At 43.0% G+C, this 15331-nt stretch overlaps 1 protein-coding gene across 9 annotated transcripts in view; it reads right to left on the reverse strand.

Moving 5' to 3' along the window:
- Positions 1-14720, reverse strand: part of DPF1 (double PHD fingers 1) — a 146600-nt gene extending 131880 nt beyond the window's left edge. For 7 of the 9 annotated variants that reach the window (XM_033953539.1, XM_033953547.1, XM_033953544.1 and 4 more), the window contains exons 1-2: positions 11886-12794; positions 673-833 (exon numbers count right to left, since the gene is read on the reverse strand). In XM_033953539.1, the coding sequence (XP_033809430.1) occupies positions 673-833; positions 11886-11917 (193 nt within the window). In that variant the 5' untranslated portion in view covers positions 11918-12794. Of the gene's footprint in view, positions 1-672; positions 834-11885; positions 12795-14671 lie in introns of those variants that run through there. The other 2 variants (XM_033953542.1, XM_033953546.1) reach the window with 2 other exon arrangements.
- Between the last annotated feature and the right edge of the window lie 611 nt (positions 14721-15331).

The raw sequence follows: 15331 nt of genomic DNA on the forward strand, positions 1-15331 counted from the left end.
TTCAGAGTGGGAGGCAGAGTTTATGTGAGAACAGGGACTTATTTACCTTTCTAATCTAAGAAAATGAGGAGTCACAAATTTGGGTACATTTGGTAGGCTCATGCCTTACAGCAGTAGTTCAAAAACCTCTCCTCTGGGACCACCAGCTAGTCGGATTTTCAGAATACACAAGTACCTAATGAATATGGATGAGAGGGATTTTTATATCATGGAAGTAATAGTTATGCAAATTTCTCTCATGTACATTCATTGTGGATATCCTTAAGTTAAACCCAACTAGTGATCTCCCAGGACAGGTTTGAGAATCGCTGTCATAGGAGGCAAGGCACCAGAGGGCAAATATGACTTACTCAAAACTGCATGGCTTGCTAGTGGGAGAAGGATTTGAACCTTGAACTTCCTGGCTCTCAGTCTCTTGCTCTAATGCTATTCCTTCACTCCAAGCCACTTTAGGAAAGATGAAAAGGAGAAAGCAACCTGGGGAGAAGGGCTGAGTGGAAGGAGAGAAGGGACGAGTGCATATGGTTGTAAGGGGGGAAGGAAAAGGAGTAAATAGGATCCACAGTAGAAGACCTATCTGGGAGCAACTACAAGGTGGAACTTACACCACTGGCATTTGGACATGCAGGACATTTGTACTCCTGTATCATGCAGAACCCCCGCTTCTTTTACCTGGCCCTCGATGTGTCTTCTCCATCCAAATGTAGCAGTTGTTCTGGGCCACGCCAGTCTGAGAGTCGAGGAAAGGGAGCCGCATGCTGCGCTCAGCACAGAGACGAGCATTGTAGCTGCGGCAGTGCTCGATGGCTTCACGGTAGAAATCCTCCCCGAGCCTGAGGGGAGCAAGCCCAAAGCAGAGATGTCAGATTAAAGGAGACCCAACAGCTTCAATGCTGAAGACATCATCTGCAGGGGAGGGGAAAGGTAGCTGGTTACAAGCAACCCACAGCACAGAGGAAGTTGCTACAACTTGTGGTCATTTCCAGTCAAAAGACTAGAGAAAGAGGCAAATGGGGCTGACTGGTGGTATGCATTTATTCTGAGCTTCTGATATGTTTTATTTCATCTAATCCCTTATGACTGCAAGCATTTTACTCTTCTGGCTATATCTTTTCATGTCTTACAAGTTTTCCGATTCTTTTTCCGTTAATTTCTTCTACAAAAAAATTGAATTTGACCACATACTGGTACTAGTTGCTATGTCAGAGCAGCTCAGTTATAGCAACTTTCAACTTGGGAACAGGGCAATTATCTAGGACTAGATCAACGAAATTTCAGCTCCCCACAGCCAGCAGTTTGCTAGAATAAACTCAGTAAAGTTTACCCCCTGTATACTCAGCATTTGGTCAGAATCTTCTCCAATAATTCCAGCCCCTTGGGTTCTTTGCATTTTAGTCCGAGTTGATATCAGCAATCTGAACACCTCTTTTTTTTGTTAACAACTTTGAACCTTCATTTGTTGGTATTTAGCAGGATAAAAGAATATTATTATTTAGTACTATAAATTTCACTATTGGTCTGAATCTGATGTCCATCTTCTCATAATTTCAAAAATAATCTGTTGCATAAGGAGAAGTAATTAATGACAACAGGAAGTGTCCATGACTTACCGTACATAAAGGAGGGGTTTTCCTCCAACTATAATCACAATTCCTTTTTTTTTTTTTTTTTTTAAATTGTTGTGTTTTGTTTTGGTTTTTTGATGGGGGGGGTCTGTACTGTTTGGGTGATATCAACAGCAAGTCATTGCCTTGATGTTTCTCTTTCTTAATTTGCATCCCTAATGAAGTGTGACCTCATTCAGTTTTATGGTTTGGAGGGTCTGATTGCTGGCATCAAGAAGCAATGGAATTGATTTCACGAGGGCTCCAGAATAATTCTCTTAAGCTTAATGAATCTGTAAAACACTTTGGGTAAGAATACAAAGAACTGAGAATTCAGTAGTGTTAGTGAATGGATGGATGGACGGATGGCTGGATGGCTGGTGGGGACTGATGGACAGGTAATTGATGAATAGATGGGCCTGTGGGTGAGTAGGTAAATCCCATTTGTACAGTGCTAATACTGTGCATTGCAGTAACTGGTTATGAATGCAATTAAAATTATTTTTTTTCAGTCCAGTAATTTTCTTCCTGCTTTTTTGGGCATACTGCTCAATCAGAATCAGTGCTGGGATCTGGCACCATAAGCCTTTCTCTACAAATAAACTGGGGGTATATTGTTTTTCATGTATTTCATATCCCACCCCGATTCACACAGCCCAATCACTACTGCCTAAGGGTTCTTAACCCAGTCCTCAGAAGACACCCAACTAGTCAGGTTTTCTGATATAAATATGCATGAGATGGATTTGCATACAATAGAGTCAGTGCATGCAAATCTATCTCATGCATATCCATTAGAAACATATATAAAAGCGCTATATTACACCATTAATTATATAAATAATCATATCTGCCATCATGTTTCTATGTTATGTTATGTTATATTTATTCCATCAATTTTTTTAAAACCATTGAAATAATTCATCCATACAATCGTCATATACATACATCTGAAACCTTCCCAATCTACCCTATATATTACAATTAAAAATTAATTAATTAAATAAACCAATGCCCATCATAAATGTCCTAAAAAACCTTCTTATTCTTCATTATTATGTTCTTATCATGATCTTCCGAAATCAGTTCCTCTCCAGATACCATTCAACGCATGCAAACTGAACAGGTTTTTGAGGACATTTATGATGGACATTGGTATATTTAGTTAATGAATTTTTAATTGTAAAACATAGGGTAGATTGGGAAGGTGTATTTATATGAAGATTGTATGGATGAATTATTTCAATGGTTTTAAAAAAATTGATGGAATAAATGTTTGAATATTATCAACTATTATATGATTATTTATATAATTAATGGTGTAATAATATAGCTCTTTTGTATATGTTTCTTTTGTTTAATTAATGAGAGCTATTGAATATATATTATAAATCCCGTTGGTGTTTGTATAATGCATATTCATTATGGATATCCTGAAACCTGATCACCTGGGTATGCTCCAAGGATTGGGTTAAGAAGCACTGCACTAAAGCATCTTTTGGAGCTCTTGGATCAACCTTTTAAGGTGTTGCCATTGGGGAATCCCTGTAGAAGCTCCTCCTATGCCATCTGCAGATGAACTTTCCAGAGTTCCTGTGTGTGATCCTTCCCAAATAATTCCTGTTATAGTCATTCCCTCAGGCCAGCCTTGTGCCCCACTGAATGTTCTAGGTCCTGCCATTGAGAAGGCATGGATTCTATTTCCAGATCAACACTTCACTCCTTGGACTAGCTAGGACTGCAGAGGCAGAATTCATGGCACATCATCAATTCCTATGGTTCCTTTTACTAAGCTGCGGTAAGCACATCGCAGTTTAAAGGGGTTTACCGCATGACACGAGGTGTCCTGCAGCAATTTTCCAATATGAATGCACAAACCATATGCTAAAAAATATTTTATTTTTGAGTGCAGAGGAGTGTCTAGGAGGACAATGTTCTTCACTGCAAGGCCCAGGGGCCAATGGTGGCCCTCATCATGCTGGCTTCTTTTCTGCTACACTTCGCCTCTCTACCCAAGTTCATGGGAGAAAAAGCTGCCTGCTTGAAGGACAAGGCTTCTCAATTAATGGAGAATGCATTTTAAAATTTCAATTTCTGTGAGTAGGGTTACCAGATGTACGGATTATCCTGACATGCCCTCTTTTTACAGGACTGTCCAGGCATCCGGACAGTTTTTCAAAACCCGGCACTTTGTCTGGGTTTTGAAAAGCTTCCAGGACCACATCAGGAGGGCATCTGTGCATGCGTGGATGCAAACACGGTTTCACCACGCACATGTAAGCGTATGCATGCGATGTCACTGCATCACATGTGCACATACACAGATGCCCTCCCGATGTGGCTCCAAGCACAAGAAGAGGTTGGGGGCGGGGTTGTGGCAGAACGGGGCATGACTTGGGCGGAAAAAGGTGAACCTGGGTAGAACTGGGCGAGGCCATGGTTCCGGATTTTACGATCATAAAATCTGGTAACCCTATCCTTGAGGATACCCTCAATAACAAGTTCAAAGGCAGACTTGTGGGGTGATGTCATTGACATACACTGAATCCCAATATAAACGACTGGGTTAGGTCAAAAAAGCCTAGTTCCAAAAAACAGAATCACAAATAAACAGATAGAGGAACCAGTTCAAAAATTACTTTCCACTTTCAACGGTGCTCAGAATCCAAGATGGAATGTAAGAACTCAGAGTGGGGGATAAACCCTACCAGAACTCTTGTGGTATTCGGGGCACAGCGATGGGGGCCACTATGGCACCATCTTTAGCGTGTCTGTATGTTTCAGATTTTGAGGAGTCTTTTATTTATTCATCTGTATACGCTTCCGAGCTTTTTGTATGGAAGCGGTATATAGATGATGTATTTCTGATTTGGACAAACACTTTGGAGATGTTTCACCAATTTTTGAGTTGGCTTAACACATGCAACCCTCATTTACAATTCACAGCAAGTACCTCATGTACCAATATAGCTTTTTTGGACATTCAGATTTCCATTCATGAGGGAGTTTTCAATACGTCTATACACCGTAAACCTACAGATCGCAACACCTTGCTTCATTATGACAGTTACCATCCTCGTCATTTGAGGAATAATTTACCTGTAGGCCAGTTTTTGAGGCTCAGACGGTTGTGCAGTACCAAAGACGAATATAAACTCCGGTCTGTTGACATGGGGAATCGTTTTAAAGAACGTGGATATCCTCACAGTATTATAAAAAAGGCTTACAAACGGGCTTTATATGCCCATCGTACATACCTGTTGCAACAAACCCCTGCACAGTCTGAGTCACGCATGGTGTGCACGTTACCTTATTCATACAAAGTTTTCAACATCAAAAAAATCATCAATGCCCATTGGCACATTCTTCAGGTTCATGAATGTTTAGCACAACCCCCTCTTTTTGCATATTCCAGGGGAAAGAACTTACGGGACAGTGTGTCCCCTTCACAATTCACGAGTACAGCAGTGGTGCCTGCAACTTTACCATCTAAAGGACATTTTAAATGTGGTCATTGCATCGTTTGTGCACAAGCATTGGAAACTTCATGCATTCGTCATCCTAGATTACCTAAGAAGTATGTTTTACAACAGTACTCAGATTGTGATACTCAAGGGGTTGTGTACATGATTTTGTGCCCATGTGGTCTTCTTTATATTGGACATACTACCAGAAGTGTTAAGACTCGCATCATCGAACATATGAGTAAAATCAGGAGGGGAGATATTAATGCTCCACTTGTGCAGCATTGGTTGGCTGTTCCGCACCAAGTACAGGAATTACAATTTTTGGTTTTAGAGGTGGCTCATTGCAGGAGAGGAGGTGATTCTCAAACTTGGCTTTGGAAGCATGAACAGAGCTGGATCTTTCACTGGCAGACAGTGACTCCATTGGGACTGAATAAAGAAGTGGAGTGGTGGGCGTTTCTCCACTAGTTGATTGACATCTCTTCTCAAGCATAAATATCGGGTGCTCAGCTGAGCACTCATGTCACAGGAAAAGAAAATTTCACTGATTTCAAACCAGGTACATTGCCTCCTGCGCCGAGAGTTTGGTATGAATTTGAGTTTTTTACACCCATTTTTATATGTACCATACTTTTCTGTTTTTCTTAGGATAAATAACAATATGCAAGATTGTATGCGGGTTCTCTGAGGAAGCCAGTAAGGCGAAACGCGTCAGGACCCAGCCAAACTAACGCTAGCAGCAATCTTCAGCTAAGTTACTTAACCTTGAATCATTCATACATTATAAGCAATTTGAAAGTGTACAAGTTACAAAGTATCACTTATTGTATTCAATGTTTCAAAACAACTTTTCACAGCAGTCATGGTGCAATGATAGATACCACAAGAGTTCTGGTAGGGTTTATCCCCCACTCTGAGTTCTTACATTCCATCTTGGATTCTGAGCACCGTTGAAAGTGGAAAGTAATTTTTGAACTGGTTCCTCTATCTGTTTATTTGTGTTGTTGTATTGACATACACTGGTCAGCAGTGCCACAGACTTGCACGGGAAGATATTTGGCAGTTCTCCTTCAGCTCAAAGAGGCCCCGACCTAAAATTTAGTGAAGACCACTGGTCTAGGGGTTTGAGAGTGAGCATTTTTGCGCTAATCAAAACAGGTGTCAGTAAGGGCTCACATGTTAATGGCAACATTACCTTAAGGCTATTAATTCAGAAAACGGAAAATTGTCCATTTTCAGACTGCAGTAGAAATGGCCTTAGTATGCGGAAAAGACCCGCATAAGGGCACCCTAAAGCCACGTTCTATTGCTGCTTTATAAAAGGCACTCCTAGTGATTCAGCAGGCAGAAAAGTACTATGCCGTCAACAGACTTCTATAAGTAGACCTCAGCTGAGGAAGGTCATTGCAATGCAGAAACCTTGTATTAAAGGTCATGGCCCGACACTTAAGGGCAAATTCTATAAGAAGCGCCCAAAAGTTAGGCGCCTAATTGGACACTGTTCAGCACGATTCAAGTAGAATTGGGTGCTGTTTAATGAATCACACTGAGCAAAACCTATTTTGGAGGTGCCCAAGAAATAGGCCAACTCTAGGACAACTAAAAGTTAGGCGCCTAGCTTAGAGCTTAAGTACACTCAAGAGCAGCAATTCTGCAACAAGGCGCCTAGGTGTAGCCATGCCCATGCCTAACGTGCATAGCGTCTATTTTTATTTTTTTTTTGAAGGTCGCCTAAATTTTTAGAGGCGTCTTGTTGCAGAATCACTCTCTCTCAATAGGCGCCTATGTTTTAATTATTGCCGATTAAAAAGCTTAATTGAGCTTGTTACTCGATTTAGATAGGCGCCTATTAGATGGGCGCCGCCGAAATAGGTGTCTAATAGTGGGCGCGATTTACTGAATTTGGGCCTTAGTGCATTGTTTCCTAACAGAAATAACACCAAAGGTTTGCTCCCAAATGCAGTAAACAAATACAGTAGTATCCAATAGGTCCAGCACAAAAATTTGCACCAATATGCCCATACACGTACTCAAGTCTGTACTAGTGGCAGATCTGCCTTGTTGGAATGCTGTTCTGTGCATATAAGCAGAATTGCATTCCAGCAGATGTGTGTGCTTGCCATTCTGGTGCAGATGCACTGTTTTCTGCTCAGGCCTGTACGCACAAAGTTTTCAGCAGTCCAGCACACCTCTCCCTCAGTTCTGACTTTTTTTTTTTTTTTTAAATCTCTGCTCTTTACAGAACCTAGGAAAGAGTTGTGGATCTATATGCTTACAGTAAAAAGATGGAAAAAAAAGCATAAAATCTTCATTAATGTTGACTGCAAAAGAATAAGCTAAACCATTGGTTCCCAAGCCTGGTCCTGTAAGGCACCCCAGCCAATCAGGTTTTCAGGATATCCACAATGAAAATTCATGAGATGTGCATGCATAGCCTCCACTAAGCAAGCCCCTTTACTCTTCCTCAGACTTTGCATTAAAGCCCTGGCATTGAGCTCAGCCTTTTGGTTTTTTATGCATTTCTCTGCATCTGTGCTGAACAAGATTTAAATGTGCTGTGTTTTACTATCTACACAAGACTTCATGCATAGTTAGCTCAGGTGTAAAACTCATTTCTGCATTGAGCGCCTATAAAATTATGCATTAAAACCAAGCTAACTGGTTAGGTACATAAAGCCTAGGGCACTTTTCTGTATCAGTCCTCCTTCCTGAGGCCAATTCTCAAAACCTACCACCTGCGATAAGACTTGTTAGCACGTGAAAAGCGCAAATTTAATCCGCGTTGAATGCTTGGAGGGCTTTAGGCAGAGATGGTGGTGGATGGCTTGAAGAGAGGATTTCTTTTGATTTCCAGTTTAAAATCTGCCAGCTTTGATTTCTCTTGGAAGCAAAAAAAAAGCTTGTGGAAGCCTGTAAGTGCCAGTATTTATTTATTTATTTCTTCAGTTTTCTATATTGTTCTCCCAGGGGAGCTCAGAATGGTTTACATGAATTTATTCAGGTACTCAAGCATGTTTCCCTGTCTACACCGGCAGGATCACAATCTATCTAATGTACCTGGAGCAATGGGGGATTAAGTGGCCAGGGTCACAAGGAGCAACGTGGGTTTGAACCCTCAACCTCAGGGTGCTGAGGCTGTAACTTTAACCACGGCAAGAGAAAACTGTGGAATGTAGTTTCTTGATAGAAATTTATATTAAACACTATAAAATCAAATGAACCAACAGTAATATAGACTCAAACTTGTCCAAGTCACAAATCAATGATGCATTGTTGATTTGTGATTTTGACAAGTTTGAGTCTATATCACTGTTGGTTCATTTAATTTTATAGTGTTTAATAAACATTTCCATCAAGAAACTACATTCCACAGTTTTCTCTTGTTTTGGGGTTTTCCTTTTTACTGTGGAATCTTTTGGGTTTCTTCTGTTTGCTTAACCACTGTGTCACAATCTCTGGGTCCAAGCAAACCCAAAAGTGTAAACACCCACTGGCACCTGTTTCCTGTGTTTATAAGGAAAAGGGAAAGGGATTTGATATACCAACGTTCTGTGATTTCTATCAAAGGGCTAGATTCACAAAGCAAACCGATCATGCACCAATCAGTTTGCAACCAGATTTCCCTCGGGCCTGATCCACTTCAAATCTGTGCATGCAAATGAGGAGAAACGCAAGTAAAATAGACAGGGACACGATTCAAAAACCAAATTTTCCAAACTGACTGGGCTGGCCGATTATCCCAAGAAGTGACTGCTGGGGACCAGTCAAAAACGTCTTTCCTACTCTCCGAAGCCCTGCCTGCTCTCTGCACAGCCTGCTCTCTGCTGCCCTGAATCTCTCCTGCCTGCCGCCCCGATGCTCTTCTCCTGCCTGCTCTGCCCCAAATCGCCGCCCTGCTCGTCCCCGGTTTTCTCCTCCTGCTGCCCCGAATCTCTCCTGCCCTTCCCCGCACTGTGAGCCCGTGGTTTTAACCCACGGGTTTACGCAGGTTAAAACCACGGGCTCGCTGGGTTAAAAAGTATTTAAAAAAGTAAAGTTAAAAAATAATTTAAAAAAAAAAAAAAAATTGTGGCTCAGACTGGTCTGCGCATGCATCGATATTGCACACCAGCAATCCGTGCCGGCAGATGGGGGTGTTCCTCCAATCGCCCCCATCTGCATATTTGAGTTTCAAGAATCCATTGGACCTGCCCGGATAGGGCACGAGTTGGTCCCGATCAGGCAGGTTTGTGAATCTAGCCCAAAGTGGTTTACATATTTCCGTATATACAGGTATTTATTTTGTATGTACCTGAGGCAATTGAGGGATAAGTGACTTGCCTAGGATCATAAGGAGCTGCAGTCAGTAGCGTAGCAATGGGGGGGAGGGGTGCAGGCGGACTACCCCGGGCGCCGACACTTCTCCACCCCGCCAAGCTTGCGCCATCCCTCCCCACCATCTCTGCAGATCTTCACTAACGTGCGTAACTTCTGCCTGTTGCTCACGCCACCCTGGCTCCCCTCTGAATCACTTCCAGGTCACGGAGCCAGGAAGTGATGTCAGAGAGAGATCCAACTCTGGTGCGAGGAGCATGCTGCAGAAGCTACTCGCGCTGGCAAAGATTTAGAGGTGGGGGGGATGGGAAGGAGAGTAAGGCACAGAAGGAGCAGGGGCTCAGAGAGGAGGGGGGAGGGACCACCGCCCCGGACACCTGCCCTTACTACGCCACTGTTTGCAGTCAAAAATCAAACCCAGCTCCCCAGGCCCTTGCATTAACTACTAGGCTACACAAGAGCAATGCTTACTCTAAAACTCTTCTGTGCATACACCAAGTACGTTTCTCCCTCTTGCTTTCGCTTTTACAACGTACATATCATTTGAATATCATTTCTTTTGAGCACTGGAGAGCTATTTTACTACACTGTTAGCTCTACCGCAGGAGTTCTGAGAATTGGCCTACAAATCTATGCAGCAAGTAAGCATCTGACTACATACTCCAGGTGTGGACTTAATTGCCAATGACAGGTGTTTAAAAACCCAATATGTCCCACCAGTTTTAAATACTAGGTAGCCTGGATGCCTATAGATTGGCTTTGGATTCTTGGCAGTCCTGTTTAACATTTACAATTAAGCATATAGCATCCCTGTTTATAAGAGAAACTCGCTGCAATGCACACCTAACCCCTCCCCACCTACCACAACACCTTTTAGGGAAAGAAGAGAACACATCTGTGTAACTAAAGAGTGAGATAACACTGCTTTGAAGTCTTATCACACCTTAGTGTTGAAATGCCTGAAGAAAAGAAGGCAACAACACATCTTATTCCTGGCATAGGAAATCTGTGGCACAGTGGAACCAGTGAGAAAGAGGGAGGGGAGGGGGGGGAGGATGGGTCTGTGGCTGATTTCAAAGGTGCAAAAATTTTGGTTTGAAGAAACATCAATTGTCAAACAATCTCAGAACAATGCTGCAACACAGGCTGATAGAAATACTGTCTTCTATGCTATTTCCTCCTCCCCCCCTCTGCCCACCCAAAAAAATGCTGAATTTAATTTCCATTACACATACAATCATTTTATGGGAAGCCCTTGCTGGTCCTGTTACAAAACCAGTAAATCCTCTGTGGAATACAGATCATGAATGTATACATATAGTGCATTACTGTGATTTTGCTAAAAACACATTACAAAGCAGAGATGATCAGTTATCCAGGTCCAGGCTGGAGACCTTTTGACCAGTCCTGGTTTTCAACTTGCATTCCAAAGCAATTGCAGGATCCTGCCCGTTGCAATCAGTGCTACAAGCCCCATAATGCACATGATGCAGGTGGTCAGAAATCCAAGAATCTCCAGCCTGGAACTGATCAACTTGGCATCTCTGGTAAAGTTTTGAGGGAAACAATTAGGCTACTAAAAAACTAATTTTAAATGACACATGCTCTCAGATCTCCTTCTCTTGCCCTGTGGTTGTTTGCAGGAGATTCCATCAGTGTAACAAGAAGGCTATCAATACCTGCAATGTTTTTTGAGGTATTAAACTGGAAGGAAACATAATAGAAGCAAAGATTATTTCCAGAAATCCTGTCCACCTCCCCTGAGGCCTCTTGTCAATGTTTCATGTTCTTTTCACAGTTTGGCTGTATTACGGATGTATTAGCACTTACTGTTCATGAAAAGCAGCACAGCAGCACCCTCGCTCCCACAGCCCCTCTATGATGGGTGGGGCTATGATGGAGACATTTTCTAAAACTTCAAAGCTTAAGCTGAGCAACTGAATGAAAACAGAGAGACCAGGAATAATATTTTTAGCTTTGAAATTAATGGTACAGGAAACTGAAAATTCATGTCTGTGGATTATGTAATGTATAAAACAAAACACCCCCAAGTTCTATTCTCAAATACAATATGCCCTGAAATGAGCTCTAAAGAACTCCATCAGGTGCAAGCAGATGTGAGGAAACAGCTGCTTTCAAAGAAATGCTGAGATGAAACCAATTAATTCTTTGAATCCTTCAATAAATGAAAAAAAATTTCTTATAAATTTTAAAGTGGGAATAAAACTGTACAAGGACACTTCTGTGAAATACTGGGAATTCTCTGAGCTATCGGAAGCGAAGCAGACAATTCAAGTATGAGAATGCACTTTGCAGATTTTCCTGCCAGACAGAAAAGGCAGCAGGAAAATATGCCTATATATCTTTCTGCAGCCAGCATGTATAAAGGATCAATAATTCCACCATAACTGTACATGCATAAACCTCTGAAGTTGAACTGCTTCCTTCTATGCTGGCCTTTGCAGAAGCTTCGGAGCTTGCATTAGCAGAGAGTACTTACGATTTGAGAGGGTTTTGGATGACTGTAGCCATGTCGCTGGAGTGTGACACCCTCACACTGCAGATTCGGGGCTTTCAGCCCAGGCTCGGGAATACTGTACAATTTCATTCATTCTGCGGGCTGCACTTGCAGAGATCAGCCAATCAGCGACCGAGGGGCTGGGCGGGAGGGGAAGCAGGCACCGTGGGGCACCCTGGGAGCTGCAGTTACGGGTGGTGCTAGATTGGAGAAGCGGAAAGCAGCGGTGCACTACATTTCCCACCATGCAATGCGCAGAGGAGGGGCGTCTCGTGGCTTACTGTAAAGAAGGGAGGAGGGCGACACAGGGATTTACAACCCCGTCTCCTGTAGGAGAGATACACAGAGACTGAGGAGGAGGGGAGGGGGAGATGCTCAAACACAGTGACACTGAGCAAATACTCTCACAAATTGAGAGGGGAGAGATGCTAACACAGACCAACTCACAAGTTGCAACGCACATGCATTAAGAGGAAATATCGATACAGAAGGCTGAGAGCACACACCTACATCCACCATAGAGTGAGATCTCCAGGGATCTTGCATACACTCACTCCAGAGCTGCCAAGTTACTCAGATCCAAGAGGGAAATTTTCATCCACTCCTGAATGTCTAAAATCCCCATCCTGGTGTAAGTTCAACACTAGGACATACCAAACGGTCTCTCTCCTGGAAATGGATAACTTGGACGCTGGCATTCACACATACATAATAATACAAATTAAGAGAAGTCGAAACACATTCACAGACTGGGAGCAGGAGAAAGACACACACACTGAATGGCATAGACTGGGATGCAGGAGAAAGAAATGCACCTGGGCGCAGTCTAGGAGCTGAGAATGATGCATACGGAGTGACACTGACTGAGGAGGGGGTACAGACACGGTGAGAAAAAAAAAAAGAGAGCAGAGCAGTACAAATGCATACATGCAGAGCAGATACACCCCCGCACAAAGACCATGACATAGTCACAAATACAAACACTGAGAGAGACTGGGAGGGATACACACAAACAGCATACTTCAGATCTATTTCATTAAGAAAGAAGGTTAAAAAAAATATTTCCAGGATAAAACATGGTTTGATTTAAGTGTGTAAATCCAGAATGCTATTTATCTCATATCTCTATATAAAGAGAAGTGCGCCATGCTAATGTTATGCTAATTGCCAGCTGGAATGGCTTTTAATGAGGCATGTGCATTTCTCAGGTTCTTCACATTTTCATTGGGAGCCCATGGCTAATTATCAGGGCTCAGAATTGCTAACCTGCATGGTCCCCAGCAAGACTCATTCTATTGACAGTGGGGGAAGGAAGATTCCAATAGCAGTAAAAAAAAAAAAAAAAGCAATCTCCTACCCCTTCCGAAATGAAAAGATTAATTACCTTGCAGCTTTAAATTATAGCAGCTGTACCAATGAGGTTCCTTAAAATACCAGCTCTGTTGCATTCTGAGTTGTATTTCTAAATCTTTTTCCTGCTTTTGTCTTAAAGATTGTCTGTTGCTGAACATGGCATTATTGTTAGAGGCACAGGAATTAAAGGTGCCTGCTTTCTAATATGGGCACATCCCTCTGTTATTAAATATTGTTTTTCCTGTGTTCCTGTCCATGCTCTATTCCTATTTTAAGGTGTCTTAGTGTGGCGTGCAGATGGGGTCAACTGCTCATACGGTATACCCTGTATATGTGCAATAATGTGACCTCCAATTAAGATCTGCTTTTCAGCTCTCTGCATGGTATTCACACTAGAGAGTTGCGCGGGGACAGAAATCCCACCCGTCCCCACCCGTCCCCGCCAAAATCCCACCCATCCCCACCCGTCCCCGTGAGGAATCCCTCCGTCCCCACCCGTCCCCGTGAGGAATCCCTCCGTCCCCACCCGTCCCCGCGAGGAATCCCCTCCGTCCCCACCCGTCCCCGCGAGGAATCCCCTCCGTCCCCACCCGTCCCCGCGAGGAATCCCCTCCGTCACCATCCTTCCCTATAAACTTCAGAAATAGTTATTTTATTTAATTATGCTACTGAATTAAAGGCTCTGGTAGAGACCCATTTACAAATAAGCAAAGAGACTATTAATTTGGAAATATTAATTGGGAAGAATACATACTTTGTAAATGGGTTTCTACCAGAACCTCTAATGTAAATATAAAATATAAATACTCAGCTGATGAGAACCCACAAACTGTCAGCTGAGGACTTCCTTTGCAGTTGGCCTGGGGTCCCTTTTGCCAAGCTTGGCAGGCAGCAGTAGCGTCCCTGAGTCACAGATGCTGGCACCTCAGTGGCTCATGGATGCTGCCAGCGACTGCTGCGCTTGGTGGAGGGGAGTTCTGACCATCTCTAGAGGAGGTCCTCTGCTGGCGGTGCTTGGGGATCCCCACCAGTCACAGCAAGGGCCAACAAGTACTTCAACACTGTAGAAATAAAACCAGAAATGCATTTCCTTTTCTTTTGAACACAAAATAAAGATATCTGCCATATACATTTCCCAAGGCAGATGACTCTATGCAATGTCACCTCGGTAACAAAATACAAAAATAGACAAATACACCCCCTCCCTTTTTACTAAACCACAATAGTAGGTTTTAGCACAGGGAGTTACGCTGAATGCCTCGCGCTGCTCTCAATGCTCATAGGCTCCCTGCGCTAAAAAACAATATTGCGGTTTAGTAAAAGGGAGCCATAGTGCAAAATATAGACAGCAGATATAAATTCTCAAAACAGACACATTTTGATCACTAAATTGAAAATAAAATCATTTTTCCTACCTTTGCTGTTTGGTGATTTCATGAGTCTCTGGTTGCACTTTCTTCTTCTGACTGTGCATCCAATCTTTCTTCCTTTCTTTCAGCCTCCTGTATGTTTCCTCTCCTCCAGACCTCATTCTCTCCCCCAACTTTTTCTTTCTGTCTCCCTGTTCCCCCTTCTTTCTGTCTCTCTGTCTGCCCCCTTTCTTTCTTTCTCCGTGCCCTCCCCCAAGCCACTCGGTTTGCTGCCACAGCCATCGGAGAATAGCCCCTAAGCCACCGCCGTCCCAAGCTTTCCTTGCAGAAGCGTCGCGCTGACCAGCATTCCGCTCCCTGACGTCAATTCTGACGTAGGAGAGGAAGTTCCGGGCCAACAAGGCATTTCTCCTCATTCCATCCAGCCTGAGCCCCATCTCTCCTTGATCCAGCATTTCCCTTCTGTGTCTGTCAGAATTACCATTCCACCTATTTTCCAGCATCACCCTTCTTTGTGTCCATCTCACCTATATCCGTATCTCACCACTTTTTCAGAATCTTCATTTGTCTCTGTCCTTGTCTTTACCCCATATTCACCATTTGCCCTTTCAATGTCTTTATCTCCCCCCCCCCCACACACACACTTTTTCAGCATTACTTCTATGTCTCTATTTCACCTCCTCTTCATGTCCCCTCTGTATCTCT

Source organism: Geotrypetes seraphini, chromosome 8, assembly GCF_902459505.1.
Source record: "Geotrypetes seraphini chromosome 8, aGeoSer1.1, whole genome shotgun sequence".
NCBI classification, from domain to species: Eukaryota; Metazoa; Chordata; class Amphibia; order Gymnophiona; family Dermophiidae; genus Geotrypetes; species Geotrypetes seraphini.